This window comes from Procambarus clarkii, chromosome 6, assembly GCF_040958095.1.
Source record: "Procambarus clarkii isolate CNS0578487 chromosome 6, FALCON_Pclarkii_2.0, whole genome shotgun sequence".
Taxonomy (NCBI): Eukaryota; Metazoa; Arthropoda; class Malacostraca; order Decapoda; family Cambaridae; genus Procambarus; species Procambarus clarkii.
The window spans coordinates 37899370-37914927 of record NC_091155.1 but is presented as its reverse complement, the minus strand read 5'-3'; the positions used below and the strand labels follow the sequence as shown (position 1 = coordinate 37914927).

Genomic DNA, 15558 nt, shown 5'->3' with positions numbered 1-15558 from the left:
AAAGATTGAGAAAAGATGTACAGGTTCGTAAGTGCTTTCGTGAATCTGGCCCCTGTTTCAATTCTTCCTCCGTGGTCTGACACTGTACCATTTTCCATCACGTGTTAATTTCCATGATTTACACCCATATATATAACATGAAACACAAAATCAATCAATAAATAAAAGTGATCGCCTGGACAGGTTGCCGCCAGAGTGGTCGCCCGGGCAGGTCGCTGCCAGAATGGTCGGCGGGGAAGATGATCGTGGGAGCGGGTTGCCGCTACGGAGTGTTGTGACTGGGACATCTGGTGTTGTTGTTGTAGCTTGATGAAGGCGGCGAGAGTGGAGGTGGTGGAGGCTGGGGCCAGCTGAGCACAGCCATGAGCGACACTGTCGAGAAGATGCTCAACCAGGCGGCCTTAGAAGCCCTCTACTCCGCTACTTACGTTGATAACTTCCTGGGTAAGTGGGCCTTAGAGGTGAGAGATGGCTGCCAGGTCGCTGTCTCCCGCACACCAGTGGCTCTAGTCTACAGTGTAATACATGGCTCTATGTATCTCCAGACTGATCTGGAGTATTCTGCACACTGTAATACATGGCTGTATTCTCCAGTGTGTGTATTCACCTAGTTGTATTCACCTAGTTGTGTTTGCGGGGTTGAGCTTTGCTCTTTCAGCCCGCCTCTCAACTGTCAATCAACTGTTTACTAACTACTTTCTTTTTTTTCCACACACCCCAGGAAGCAGCCCGTGACAGCTGACTAACTCCCAGGTACCTATTTTACTGCTAGGTAACAGTGGCATAGGGTGAAAGAAGCTCTGCCCATTGTTTCTCGCCGGCGCTTGGGATCGAACCCGGGACCACAGGATCACAAGTCCAGTGTGCTGTCCGCTCAACCGACCGGCTCCCTGAATAATTATATTCCTTAACAATTAAACTGGCCTGCGTCTTGACAACCAGATTTCACTCGAAGCCAACTTGAATATCAGAAGTTGTGTAGTGTTTACACAAGTGTATTTGTGGGTTTATTGGACTCTTGGATGTGTAGGTTAGGATGCAATTCTCCATTAAGTAAGGGGGAGTAAAGGGGTGTTTGGACAGAGCATCACCGACCGTCCACAAGTGGTTGGGCACCATTCCGTCTCCCCGTCCCATCTCAAATTCTTATCCCGACTCCTTCCCAGTGCTATATAGTCATGGTGACTTGCCGCTTTCCCCTGGTCGTGTCATGCAGGTCCGCGTTCAATCCCCGACCGTCCACAAGCGGTTGGGCACTGCTTTACTAATGTCAGTGACTGGAACCCTGTCAGTTTGACTGCCAGTTCGACCACTCTTAACACTACCATAACTTAGCCTAACCAGTCTAGAAATGTCACTAAGGGTCATTTCATACTCGACATTGTGGGGAGGTCACCCGACAGCTGACCTTTTCCCCCCAGAATGCAACCCACAACAGCATACTAACCCCCGAGGGCTTATTTACTGCTGGGTTAGCGGAGGAATCGCGTGAAAAGAACACACACTCAAATATCTCTGTCCTACTGGCCCGTGATGGGGGGGGGGGGGATTTTTAAATTGGGGCAGCTGTCATTGTCTCTGGCAGGCCAGGATACAATGACTGTATCCCGGCCATATTATGTAACATAAGTACATTGTACTCGAGCAATTGTACATTGTATTATTGTACTCGAGCAGGTGACACATGGGTTTATCTTGCCTCTCATTAAAAAAGTAGTTTTATAGAGCTCTTCTACATAATCCTGCTCATATTATCATGATTTAGGCTAGGCTTGGTTAGGCTAGGCTAGGCTTGGTTAAGCTAGGCTAGGCTTGGTTAGGCTAGGCTAGGTTAGGCTAGGATTGGTCAGGCCTGGTTTGGCTTGGTTAGGCTAGGTTAGGCTAGGATTGGTTAGGTTTGGCTTGGTTAGGCTAGGCTAGGCTTGGTTAGGTTAGGCTAGGATTGGTTAGGTTTGGCTTGGTTAGGCTAGGCAAGGCTTGGTTAGGTTAGGCTAGGATTGGTTAGGTTTGGTTTGGCTTGGTTAGGCTAGGCTAGGTTAGGCAAGGCTTGGTTAGGCTAGGTTAGGTTAGGCAAGGCTTGGTTAGGCTAGGCTAGGTTAGGCAAGGCTTGGTTAGGCTAGGCTAGGTTAGGCAAGGCTTGGTTAGGCAAGGCTTGGTTAGGCTAGGCTTGGTTAGGCAAGGCTTGGTTAGGCAAGGCTTGGTTAGGCAAGGCTTGGTTAGGCAAGGCTTGGTTAGGCAAGGCTTGGTTAGGCTAGGCTTGGTTAGGCAAGGCTTGGTTAGGCAAGGCTTGGTTAGGCAAGGCTTGGTTAGGCTAGGCTAGGCGTTATAATGTGTATGGAAATTGTCGTGTATGAAATGATCTGTAGGGAATTTTGTGGACTAGTTAGACTAAGTTAAGATTGTGTTAGGAATGTTGCTGTAATTTTATTGATCATTGTGCACACTAATCATTTAGTAAGCAAAATTATAATTGTGTAGATATTTTGTATTTATAATACCCTGTACTTTGTATTTTGTATTGCATTTCAGACATTGTTTACATCATGGGTAAGGTTGAGTATGAATTTTTTTTTACAAGTGGTGATTGTTTTGTATGAAGTGACCCATATCAAGCCTAGATTATAAAATTTTGCATTAGGTTGTCACGGCAAATCATTATTGAACCGATTCTGTGCTCAGATATTCTAACAATTATTCCCAGGCTATGATTGTGTAGGAATTGTTCTATTTCTACTATTTTAAATAATGTTAGGTTATCTTCTCTTGAGGTTATCTTGAGATGATTTAGGGGCTTAGCGTCCCTGCGGCCCGGTCCTCGACCAGGCCTCTGTTACACACCCCCAGGAAGCAGCCTGTGACAGCTGTCTAACTCCCAGGTACCTATTTACTGCTAGATGAACAGGGGCATCATCTTTATCTTAACTAGTCAAATGCAAATTTTAAAGTTGAATAATGGTCATGGTTTCATACCATTTATTCAAACTTAGTTACTATTATGTTGGCTAGTGTCTATGGTTAAAATAATTTAATACTCTTCTATTTTTAGATACTGTAGAGAACCTACCAGATGAAGTTCAAAGAGAGATATCGAGTATGAGGGAGCTGGATGTCCGATATCAGGGTAAGACTTCATAAAATACTTTGTTGAGCCTTAACCCGTGTCCTGCTGCTACATTGTTAAAAGAGCGTAGCTCAAACAAACTAGTTACTTTATTTTCCAGCTTTTATATTTTTGCCAACATATTGGTCCATTTTGTACACAAAGAAAGGCTCAGAAGCCAAATCACAAACCGCTGCTGTTCCCATATGACCAAAAGTACAGTGACCAGACCACACACTAGAAGGTGAAGGGACGACGACGTTTTGGGCTGTCCTGGACCGTTCTCGACTTGAGACAACTGACTTGAGAATGGTCCAGGATGGACCGAAACATCGTCGTCCCTTCACCTTCCAGTGTGTGGTCTGGTCAACATATTTTAGCCACGTTATTGTGACTCATCGCCTGCACCAAAAGTACATTTTTTAATTATCTAAGTGTAGTTACAGCATGCTTGTGGTGTCCCGTCTTCCCGGCACTCTCTCATAAGTGTAGTTACAGCATGCTTGTGGTGTCCCGTCTTCCCGGCACTCTCTCATAAGTGTAGTTACAGCATGCTTGTGGTGTCCCGTCTTCCCGGCACTCTCTCATAAATGTAGTTACAGCATGCTTGTGGTGTCCCGTCTTCCCGGCACTCTCTCATAAGTGTAGTTACAGCATGCTTGTGGTGTCCCGTCTTCCCGGCACTCTCTCATAAGTGTAGTTACAGCATGCTTGTGGTGTCCCGTCTTCCCGGCACTCTCTCATAAGTGTAGTTACAGCATGCTTGTGGTGTCCCGTCTTCCCGGCACTCTCTCATAAGTGTAGTTACAGCATGCTTGTGGTGTCCAGTCTTCCCGGCACTCTCTCATATAATGCTTCAAAACTACATTAGTTATGTTTTTGACCTCCACCACCTTCTTCTCACTTAACTTGTTCCAACCTTCTACCACTCTCCTTGTAAAAGTGAATTTTCTTATATTTTTTGGCAACTTTGTTTAGTTAGTTTAGATCTATGACCTCTTGTTCTTGAAGTTCCAGGTCTCAGGAATTTTTCCCTATTACTTATGTCAAATCCCATTACTATTTTGTATGTAGTGATCGTATTGCCTCTTTTTGTTCTATCTTCTAGTTTTAGCATATTTAATGCCTCTAACCTCTCCTTGTAGCTTTTGTCCTTCAGTTCTGGGAGCCATTTAGTTGCATGTCTGCACCTTTTCCAGTTTGTTGATGTGCTTCTTAAGATATGGACACCATGCAACTGCTGCATATACCAGCTTTGGTCTCACAAAGGTTGGGAAAATTTCTTTAGTATTTCACCATCTATGTATTTAAAAAGCATTTCTGAAATTGTGTTACATAGGCTCCTTGCACGATGGTTTTTTATATGGTCCTCGTGATCATTTTCTATCTAAAACTACCCCCAGATCTCATTCTTAATCAGATTTTTTTTCAAGATATTTCACATAATTTGTAAGGTTGTGTGTAGTCTATGTTCTCCTATTCCACATTCCATTACATGCGTGACAATCATCTACGTTTATCTTCTCGTGTATCTTAGTATCATGTTCATATATTTTTGTATTCCATCTGGTAGATCGTTTATGTAGACAATGAACATTATTGGTGCAAGAACTAAACCCTGTGGTACTCCACTTGTGACATTTCTCCAGTCTGATACAATGCCTTTGATTTCCGCCCTCATTTTTTTTGTCAGAAAATTTTCCATCCATGTTAGAAGCCTTCCTGTCACCCCTCCAGCATGTTCCAGTTTCCAGAACAGCCTCATATATAGAACTCTGTCAAAAGCCTTTTTTAGGTCCAGATAGATGCAATCAGCACAACCATCTCTTTCATGTAAAATCTCTGTGGCTCTATCCTAGAAACTGAGTAAATTTGTTACACAGGATCTTCCAAATTGAAAACCATATTGTATATATGCTTTTAGACTACACTAATACCTAAGAATGAGTGTAGTAGTTTAAATCTATGTTTAATTCTAATACTAAGAATTAGTGTAGTCTAATTGTCTTTGAATTGTACGTTTCATTGGAAACGTAATCAACTTTCCAATATTAGTAATTGCTATACTGTATAAATACAGTATGAAACAATGGCACCACTGGTTTATGTATTAAGAAAGTTGACCTGTATTTGTTAAATTTTTTACAGGTACAGTACTGTATAGTACTGTAGTAACACAGATTATGATGTGCGCAGTTCATGCACTTCGATCAAAACCCATAATATAATGGGTCTTAGAATCCAAGTGTTAATGCTAACCAATATTGTGTCCTTATAGTAATTTTTTATCCATATTCATAATTTGCCTCAGATGCTCCCTCTTGTATAGTGTTCCACATTTTCTCCTGGTCAACCATTATTGGATAGGCAACTCTACCTTTACTGTGGCTTGTGAAAACACAAACGAATCCACTTCAAAATTTATGCAGACAAATCTTTTCCTTAAGCCTTTTTTTATTTAATTTTTCAGATAATATGCTAATGTGAAAAAAATTTATTCAGTCGTGAAGAATATCTTCCAGAGACCCGTGATTTCCTATGTATTGTTTTCAGTCAATATGAGACTTGCTAATTCTTTCAACTTTTCTTCTGCAGCCCTTTTACAAGATATGGAAGGACTTCGTGGACAGCTGGAAGGAGAACTCGACTCAATCTCACTAAAACGTATAATGGTTCAGATCCAGGATAAACTTATTTCAACTCAAGAAATTGGAGATGACAAGTTGCAAATTGTACAGCATATTCTTGATATCATTGAGAACAGACAGAGGCAGCTTGAATTAGATTGTAAAAACTTAGGTAAGTTGTTAGTCACTTGTAGGTTAGGGCAAAGTGAGTATAATTTGGTAAACTAATGGCTCCTGTTCTGAGTTGCAACTTTATAATTATTTTAGGCTCATATAGTTAGTGTACAGAACTGATGGCATGATTAGTTTATCATTTCTCTCTTAAGTGCGCGGACAGGGCTGAGGGAACGTTGAGCCCTGAAATCATCTCTGTAAGTATGTATTTGGTGTCAAAAAAAATATTGACACTTTGAAAAAAAAATGAGAGATTTGACAAAACAAGAAGGCTGCTGCTTAGGAGTTTGTCACACGCATAAGTAAATCATTTGTTTGCTGCCGCCAGTGGTCAACTTCCAGAAATATTTTCTGGTACTTTTCTGGGGGGAGCCGGTCGGCCGAGCGGACAGCACGCTGGACTTGTGATCCTGTGGTCCTGGGTTCGATTCCAGGCGCCGGCAAGAAACAATGGGCAGAGTTTCTTTCACCCTATGCCCCTGTTACCTAGCAGTAAAATAGGTACCTGGGTGTTAGTCAGCTGTCACGGGCTGCTTCCTGGGGGTGGAGGCCTGGTCGAGGACCGGGCCGCGGGGACACTAAAGACCCGAAATCATCTCAAGATAACCTCAAGAAGATACTCCTTACCTGAATATGCTCTTATCCTGCAATTTGTTATGCATATCCCTGTACATTATTGACCAGACTAATATTATTTGCCCCTTTTAATAACTATCTCTAAGTTTAATTGTTGTTGTTTTTGGCTGTAGACTTTGGCCAAGAACCAGAAAAGCCTGAAGCATCCAAAGATGTGCAGCCAGAAAGAGCCAGCAAGCGGGCACGGAGGACCAGGAATGATCATGCGTCAAATCATAATGAAAATTCCAACGATGCTCCTGCCACACCTCACATAGAGAAGGTGCCAACAAACAAGGTAAAGTTATATTCAGCTTATAAGCTGTAAACTTGAAACATTGAGATGTGTATAGTACATAGGGGAGGGTTTGTGTACTGCATTCACTGCCGTTCTCTCACACACCCACAGAAACATTTAGGGTTTTGCAGACGACGAGTCGCAATAACGTGGCTGAAGATGTGATGACCAAAACACTTGCCAGAAGTAGAGAAACAACGACGTTACGGTGCGTACTGGACCATTATCAAGTGTAGGTAGTCACGTACGACTTGATAATGATCCGGGTCAGACTGAAATGTCTGCGTTTCTCCATGTTCTGGTGTGTGGTTTGGTCATCATTTAAGGTTTTATTAAGTGTTCTCTTTTGAGAACACAAGATTTTCTGCTATTTTGCAAAAATCTAAGATTTACAAAAAGATTTTTTTAAAGACTTAAAAAAATCTAAGATTTTTGAAATCTCAAATAAAGAACCTAAACTCCTTTCGTAGCTGTCTTTCAGATGTGCCAAATTCCTGTTCATACAATCTAGTATTACTGTATATGATCAGTGCTTTGGTTTTCCTTCCACACCAATACTTGTTTATTTTATTTGTATCGTAACTTTTGCCTAATTTTTCCTTTACAATTTGCCAGTGGCCTTAATGATTTTGGTACTGGAATGTAACATGTTGTGCTGTGTTATATCTCTGATGCATCGGTCTCGCTGGCCGGCCAAGCGGACAGCACGCTAGACACGTGATCCTGTGGTCCTGGGTTCGATCCCGGGTGCCAGCAAGAATAGGTACCTGGGAGTTAGTCAGCTGTCATGGGCTGCTTCCTAGGGGGTGGAGGCCTGGTCGAGGACCGGGCCACGGGGACGCTAAAGCCCCAAAATCAACTCAAGATAACCTTCCCTTGCGTAACTTCCCATTATCGAAATGGTGTATGCATGTATGCAAATCTTTTCATGGTATTTAAAATGTTTTCTATTGATAAAGACTTTAAAGAGCCTCTGAGATATTGATCAATTAACTCTACCGGATAATTTGACAGCAGCACGAACAAACAAAACTGGTTGAAAAAATGGAAATTGCCTTGAGCAATCATGAAGATAAAAGGCAAAATATATACAGTATTATCATTGTCCCATTTCTGACTTTCAAAGGGTGGTTGAGGGATGTATGAGTTCACAGGAAAATGTCGAACTATCAAGGAAAAGTGCCAAGCCAATGCGACTATATAGCACTGGGAAGAGGTCAGGATAAGGATTTGGGATAGGATGGTAGGAAAGGAATGGTGCCCAACCACTTGGACAGTCGGGGATTGAACGCCGACCTACATGATGCGAGACCGTCGCTCTACCGTCTAGTCCAAGTGGGAAAATAGTGAGTGACAATAACAAAGTTGTTAACTTTGTTAAAAGTTAACTCCGTTGTATAATTAAAAAAACTGCAGGCAGTGGGAGTAGACAGTTATACAGTAGTAAAGTTATACAGTATACAATAGTTAGCATGTTGTCAAATTTTTTTTTTTTTTTTTTGGTAGTTTGGTAATTGCTAAAAAAATTTAGGAGGGCGGGTGAGTGTTTGTGACATGCTTTCAGTACATCAATACACAGTTCACCTCAGTAGTGGATTGACTTCTAATCTTTACAAGTTTCACTACTCAAAATTAATTTTGTCAAGAGACAGGGAGCCTGTGTATATATACTGTACATGTTAGGCTTATATCAAGGTCTTCCCCAAGATTGAACTACTGATCCTTGCCAGAATGTAACCCCACAAGAAGCTGGCTAAGTCCTGGGTACCTATTTACTGCTAGGTGAACAGAGAGGCATTAGGTAATAGGGAATGTGCCCACCTATTTCTGTCTCATTGGCATTCAAACGTGGAATTCCTGATTTTGAGTCGAGAATAAACCCAACTGTACTACTTGGACCCATAAGGGGCAGAGGAGTTCATAAAGGGCTTTGCTTCTGGCATTACGAGTGTCACAGGAACCTGGAGCCAGATTCACAAAGCAGTTTCGCAAGCACTTACGAACGTGTACATCTTTCCTCAATCTTTGACGGCTTTGGCTATATTTATTAAATAGTTTGCAAGCATGAAAACTTTTCAATCAACTGTTGTTATTGTTATAAACAGCCTCCTGGTGCTTTGGAACTCATTAACTGTGTATTAATTGTAAACAAAGCCGCCAAAGATTGAGAAAAGATGAACAGGTTCGCAAGTGCTTGCGTAACTGTTTCGTTAATTTGGCCCTGGGTTTGTAAGTGCTTGCGTAACTGCTTCGTTAATCTGGCCCCGGGTTTGTAAGTGCTTGCGTAACTGCTTCGTTAATCTGGCCCCGGGTTTGTAAGTGCTTGCGTAACTGCTTCGTTAATCTGGCCCCGGGTTTGTAAGTGCTTGCGTAACTGCTTCTTTAATCTGGCCCCTGGTGTGTGTGTGTGTTAAATCGTATAGGCGGCAGGGGAGTTGATGAAGGGCCTTGCTTCTGGTGAGACGAGGGTCACAGTAACCGGGCGTGTGTGTGTGTTTTATGTCCTACAAAGATCGGGTGACATGAGCGAAACATCTACCGAGGTGCCACCCAGAAAGAGGCAATTTCAATATACTAAATACTTGATTTATTAATTGCAAGAACAATTAATGTTATTCAGTTCCAAATCAAAAATTGTAGGTCATGGAGCCATACCATTTAGTACATAAATTTTCATCATTTCTAACTTGATAGTTTTAAAGTTGCAAATTCTTTATAATTATTTAAAATATGTCTGAATTTGAATTCCTGAATTGCTTTAAAATTTGTATAGGTTTTGCTGATTATTGTGTAATAAAGCCATTTAAATTGTATTTTTGTTTTCAGACTGCTAACTGAAGAGGGTGACCTTCTTGTTATTTTATCTCTCCCACACTCCATCTCCATGTCTTCCTTCCCTCTCTTCCCTCCTCCTCCTCTGTTAAATCCTACCACCTTTTTCCCTTCTTCTCGTGTCTTGCCCAATTGCTTGGGGATGGAAGGTAGAGCAATGGTCTGGCTTCATGCAGGTCGGCGTTCAATCCCCAACAGTCCACAAGTGGTTGGGCACCATTCCTTTCCCCCCCGTCCCATCTCAAATCCTTATCCTGACCCCTTCCCAGTGCTGTGTAGTCGTAATAGCTTGGTGCTTTCTTCTGATAGTTCCCTTCCATCTCCTTTTCTTTCATCCTCCCTCTCCCTCTAATGTTTTTTTTTTATCTGTGATTCTATATGGTGTGGATGATATAAGAAATGTATAAGGATGAAATAGGGTAAAGATGATTGAATGAATGTTTATAAACAAAAAAACTAATACAGTAATGTATTTTATAGCAGGCCCTACGTGTAAACTAGTTTTTGATATTGCAAACATCTCTAATGTTTTGTGTACTGTCTTGCCAGAGCGCAGCTCAGAAGAAGACTACGAAGAAGAAGAAGCGCAAGGCAAGAGTCGAGAGAGAGCGAGAAGATTCACCCACAGAAATTCCCATTGACCCAGACGAGCCAACCTATTGCCTTTGTGAACAGGTAAGAGAATATTGCATCTCATCTTTCATAGTCTCGCCTATAAGATTCAAGAACCTGTACTGGGCCCAAACTAACATTTTTAACACATCCACCATTGATAATAACCGCTGTACTACGCACCACGACCAGGGTTGTGTCATTGACAGTGCGCACCACAACCAGGGTTGTTTCAGGCCTACCACAAAATTTAAAACTCCCATGCATACATAGGGGTTCACGTTTGTCTCAAGTCTTCAGTAACTATTCCCCGTCTTGAAAAATATCCTAAGTCACTGACTTGCCTTTTTGGGTCTTAGCAGGAAGACGAGGACCATGTCTGGCACACCACCATCCAGTGTCTGGACGTGTGGGGCGGCCATATTAGGGTCTTAGCAGGAAGACGAGGACTATGTCTGGCACACCACCATCCAGTGTCTGGACGTGTGGGGCGGCCATATTAGGGTCATAGCAGGAAGACGAGGACCATGTCTGGCACACCACCATCCAGTGTCTGGACGTGTAGGGCGGCCATATTTGGAACCATTGAACTTTTAACAATAACAAGTGATTGTAGGCGATGAGTCGCAATAACGTGGCTGAAGAATGTTGACCAGACCACACACTAGAAAGTGAAGCGACGACGACGTTTCGGTCCGTCCTGGACCATTCTCAAGTCGATTGTCTTGAGAATGGTCCAGGACGGACCGAAACGTCATCGTCCCTTCACCTTCTAGTATGTGGTCTGATCATCATCAATAACAAGTGATTGATTACCATGTGTACATTTACAGGCAAAATGTGTGCTATATAGTACAGTACAATTATAAGATTTACTCCTATAAATAAATACAAAAATAAATATAAATGCAGTACAGTAAATATAAATTAATGTAAATATATATTTATATATATCATGCCATCCTCCTGTCTTGGTAGTACAGTACTTATAGTAACCATGAGGACCATAGTACATATACCCACGTACAACAAAATTAGAAAGTAGAAATCTGAGCTATTGAGTTGGACAAACCGGAAAACTATTTTTTTACATGTGTTGCTTTGACAAACTAAACTAACCTAACCTGACCTTCCTAGGCCTAATATACGATATCTGAGGCCTAATTTAGTACATATGTGTGCTATACAAGGCCTAGGAATATTTAAGTTTATTTTAGCCTCATTTATTTTAAAGAATAAATTTAGTTTTAATATTTAGTTTTTATTTCTTGCAGGTTTCATATGGAGAGATGATTGGTTGTGATAACGACTTGTGCCCAATTGAATGGTTCCATTTCTCGTGTGTGGGACTGACCAACAAGCCGAAGGGGAAATGGTTCTGCCCGAAGTGCAGGGGAGAGAAGCCAACTGTCATGAAACCCCGCGCACAGTTCTTGAAGGAACTAGAGAAGTACAATAAGGAGAAGGAGGAAAAATCCTAAACATCTTGAAGTTTTGTGACAAGTTGGTTAGGATTGTGTATATATATATAGTTTTTAAAGATTTTATGTATATTTCAGAAAATGATTATATAGTATAGTGTCATACATTAGTATTATATGCATATTGCACATCTTCTGTGGGTCCATTTCATCTTCAGTAATATCTCATTATTTAATATCTAATTAATACTACCCCATTTTTGTGCTGGGTTATGTTTTAGTCGTGTAAGTCCAAGATCGCTCGGATTCCTTACTCGGTACTGTACATCTACACTACAAGTAACCCTCTCCGTCTCGTGTAGTTTTATTCATTTAGACTGTAGTACGTTTCTCATTTTCTCCAATTTACAGCTTGATCTCAAATTTTTGTGAATTCTTGAAACTAATATACCTAGCAGTAAAATAGGTACCTGGGAGTTAGTCAGCTGTCACAGGCTGCTTCCTGGGGGTGGAGGCCTGGTCGAGGACCGGGCCGCGGGGACACTAAAGCTCCAAAATCATCTCAAGATAACCTCAAGATAACCATTGCTCTGAATTCATCTAATTTATGATATTGTCCTGAAAATATTTGACTCTTTTTGTTACTGTGACATTTTATGAAATTTTATTTTGATACTGTATTTTTTTAATGCTAATACAATACTACTGTATTAGGGTTTGATATAATACACTAAAAAAGTGACTTTTCACCACTTGCCGCATAGTTACCAGTGATAGTATAATATCCATTTTGTTGCTGTATTTGTCAGTAAATAATTACAACTTCACTTTAGAAATGCTAATGTGCGTAAATGCAATTATTATTATTATTATTATTATTATTATTATTATTATTATTATTATTATTATTATAAGGATTCATACATAGAAATATGTATTCATATTTAGCATTTTGCAATTTTTTGTTTTGGCTACCCAGTGAAAAAGTTCCAGACCTGGGGCCAGATTCATGAAGCAGTTACACAAGTACTTACGAACGTGTACATCTTTCATCAATCTTTGACAGCTTTAGTTACATTTATCCAACAGTTTACAAGCATGATAACTTCCCAATCAACTGTTGTTATTGTTATAAACAGCCTCCGTGTGCTTCGGAGCTCCTTAACCGTTTAATAATTGTAAACACAGCCGCCAAAGATTGAGAAAAGATGGAGAGGTTCGTAAGTGCTTGCGTAACTGCTTCGTGAATCTTGCCCCCTGATTGGTATTTGTGGTAGTATCCATGGATGTTTGTGTGTATATGTAGCCATGTACCTGATGTATACAAAACATTTTTGCAATTAAAATAAGATATATTGTACGTACTGTCAGCATTTTTTAGCAGTGTCGTTTCTGTATAATAATCCTTCAAATGATAAGGAAGAGTGCTCATTATTGTTAGTATACTGTATGTATGTTACATCTGTATATACATATATTGTATTGTGAGGATCCCATGCCTGGTTAATGGTGTAGGCTGTTGGCTGGGCCTATATTTATCCCAACCCATCCTCTTAAAATTATGTCGTTTTTTTGCTTGTATGCGCGCTGTGGCCAAAAATGGACGTAATTTGAAATGAAATCGGCTCAGAGAAGTGACGTACTGTCCCGTTTTCTGTCTCGAGTCCTCCGGCTTACTCAGGTTAGGAGAGGAACCTTTCAATTAACATTTTTCATGACGTTTTGAAACCATAGGAGAACTTCCTGCCCTCCTAACCTACCAGAGGACCCTTAACTTGCTGTTTTGGAGACAAAAAAATCCAAAATTTACACACAGAAATCACAATTACGTGATGCATCAAATGAACAAATCCACAAGGGCCGTGACGAGGATTCGAACCTGCGTCCGAGAGCATCCTAGACACAGTGCCTTAATCGACTGAGCTACGACATGGTAAAAGGAGTTGAAACCGAATAGAACTTAGGTTTCAACTCCTTTTACCATGTCGTAGCCCAGTCGATTAAGGCAGCGTCTGGGATGCTCTCGGACGCAGGTTCGAATCCTCATCACGGCCCTTGTGGATTTGTTAATCCAAAATTTACTTTCAATTATTTTGAATTTTCAAATTATGTTCATTTTTAGACGCAAACGACCAAATTCAGACGTAGTTTGTAAGAGGACAGGTTGATCTATTTAGTGATAGGAGAGGACTCTAGGTTACTGGTGATGTTTACAGAAGGATGACACGATTGAAATAGAAATTTCTTGCAGCAAATGTTATACTTTAGATTGAATTAATTTTTGTTGAGTGAATATTTGAAACAAATGTATTTATACCTTCTAATTTATTACTCAGAGCTTGAGTTTGTTTGTATATGCATGTTCGTTTGTAACAATGAATGTGCACCCCTCCAAAACACAAATACACACACGTACACACACACACGTACACACACACGTACACACACACACTTGGGTAATTACACAGAGTAGTTTCAAAGCATTGAATGATAGAGTACTGGGAAAATGAGACACACGAGTGTAGCTCTCGTCCAGTAACTACTTTAGGTAATTACAGTTAGGTAATTATAATTAGGTAATTACACATGCACGCGCACATATATACATACATACATCCATACCTCCTACAGAGGGGTAGACGGTTAAAACAAGCTAAGTGAGGTGGTGGTGGAGGTCAAAACCGTCAGTAGTTTCAAAGCGTTATGTGATTGAGTACTGTACTAGGAAGACGGGACACCACGAGCGTAGCTCTCATCCTGTAACTACACTTGAGTAATTGCACTTAAATAATTACACACACATAAAGAGCCAAAGCTCAAAGCTATTGGGACTTAAGAGCCAAAGTACAACTAGGAGCGCACACACACTCATTACCTAAAATTATGTGAAAAAGTTTAAAAAATTCTTATGAGAGATCTAGGGATGCTTCTAGATATAAAACTGGCCCCTGATGACTTCATAAAGAACATTGTGCGAGGAGCCTATGCTACGCTTTCTAATTTCAGAATTGCTTTTAAATATATAGATGATGAAATACTAAAGAAATTGTTAATGATCTTTGTGAGACTGAAGCTGGAATATGCAGTAGTTGTATGGTGTCCATATCTTAAGCACATCAACGAGCTGGAAAAGTTGCAAAGACTTGCAAATAAATGGCTTCCGGAACTGAAAAACGGGCTACGAGGAGAGGCTAGAGGCACTAAATATGGCAAAACTAGAAGAAGAAAGAGGCGATGTGAACGCTATGTACAAAATGGTAACGGGAATCGGCAAAATTTTTGGGGAAGAATTCCCGAGACCTGGAACTTCAAAAACAAGGTCATAGATTTAAACTAACTAAAAGCTACTAAAGAAATATAAGTAAATTCATTTTCACAGAGTAGTAGATTGTTGGAACAAGTTGAGAAGGTGGGTAGAAGTCAAAACCGTCTAGTTCAAAGTGTTACATGGCAAAGAGGACTGGGAAGATGGGACCTTGGAGGCCTGGTCGACGACTGGGCCACGGGGTCGCTAAGCCTTGGAATCACCTCAAGGTAACCCCCCACAAGCGTAGCTCTCATCCTGTAACTACACCTGGGTAATTACACACACACACCAACTGGTTTTTCAGTCACCTTTGTGTACACTAGTCTTGGCAGATAAATAGAAGAATGTTAACATAGTTACTATCTTCAAAAATGGTAGCAGGGAAGACCCTTTTATAGGCCTATATCATTGACACAAAAATGGTAGCAGGGAAGACCCTCTTACTTATAGGTCTCTATTATTGACAAGTGTAGTTGTCAAAACATTAGAGAATAATTATAACCAAGTTGACAGAACACCTGGAGAGGAATGATATAAAACACAGTATGGGTTTTCAATGAAAATCCTGTTTA

The 15558-nt window shown here is 40.8% G+C and overlaps 1 protein-coding gene across 1 annotated transcript; it reads left to right on the top strand.

Moving 5' to 3' along the window:
• The first annotated feature begins 246 nt into the window (after positions 1-246).
• On the top strand, positions 247-13060 carry LOC123754097 (inhibitor of growth protein 1). Its single transcript, XM_045736261.2, has 6 exons — positions 247-444; positions 3047-3121; positions 5696-5899; positions 6651-6814; positions 10196-10321; positions 11533-13060. Exons 1-6 carry the CDS (start codon positions 363-365, stop codon positions 11737-11739), a joined length of 858 nt encoding a protein of 285 aa, XP_045592217.1. The 5' UTR covers positions 247-362; the 3' UTR covers positions 11740-13060.
• Positions 13061-15558: the final 2498 nt, after the last annotated feature.

Excerpts from the sequence above, each read along its gene's own strand:
- LOC123754097 (XM_045736261.2), top strand. The coding sequence starts at position 363 with ATGAGCGACACTGTCGAGAAGATGCTCAACCAGGCGGCCTTAGAAGCC. Across the intron at positions 6,815-10,195 it reads AGAAGGTGCCAACAAACAAG|AGCGCAGCTCAGAAGAAGAC; the intron begins GTAAAGTTATAT and ends CTGTCTTGCCAG. Across the intron at positions 10,322-11,532 it reads CCTATTGCCTTTGTGAACAG|GTTTCATATGGAGAGATGAT; the intron begins GTAAGAGAATAT and ends TATTTCTTGCAG.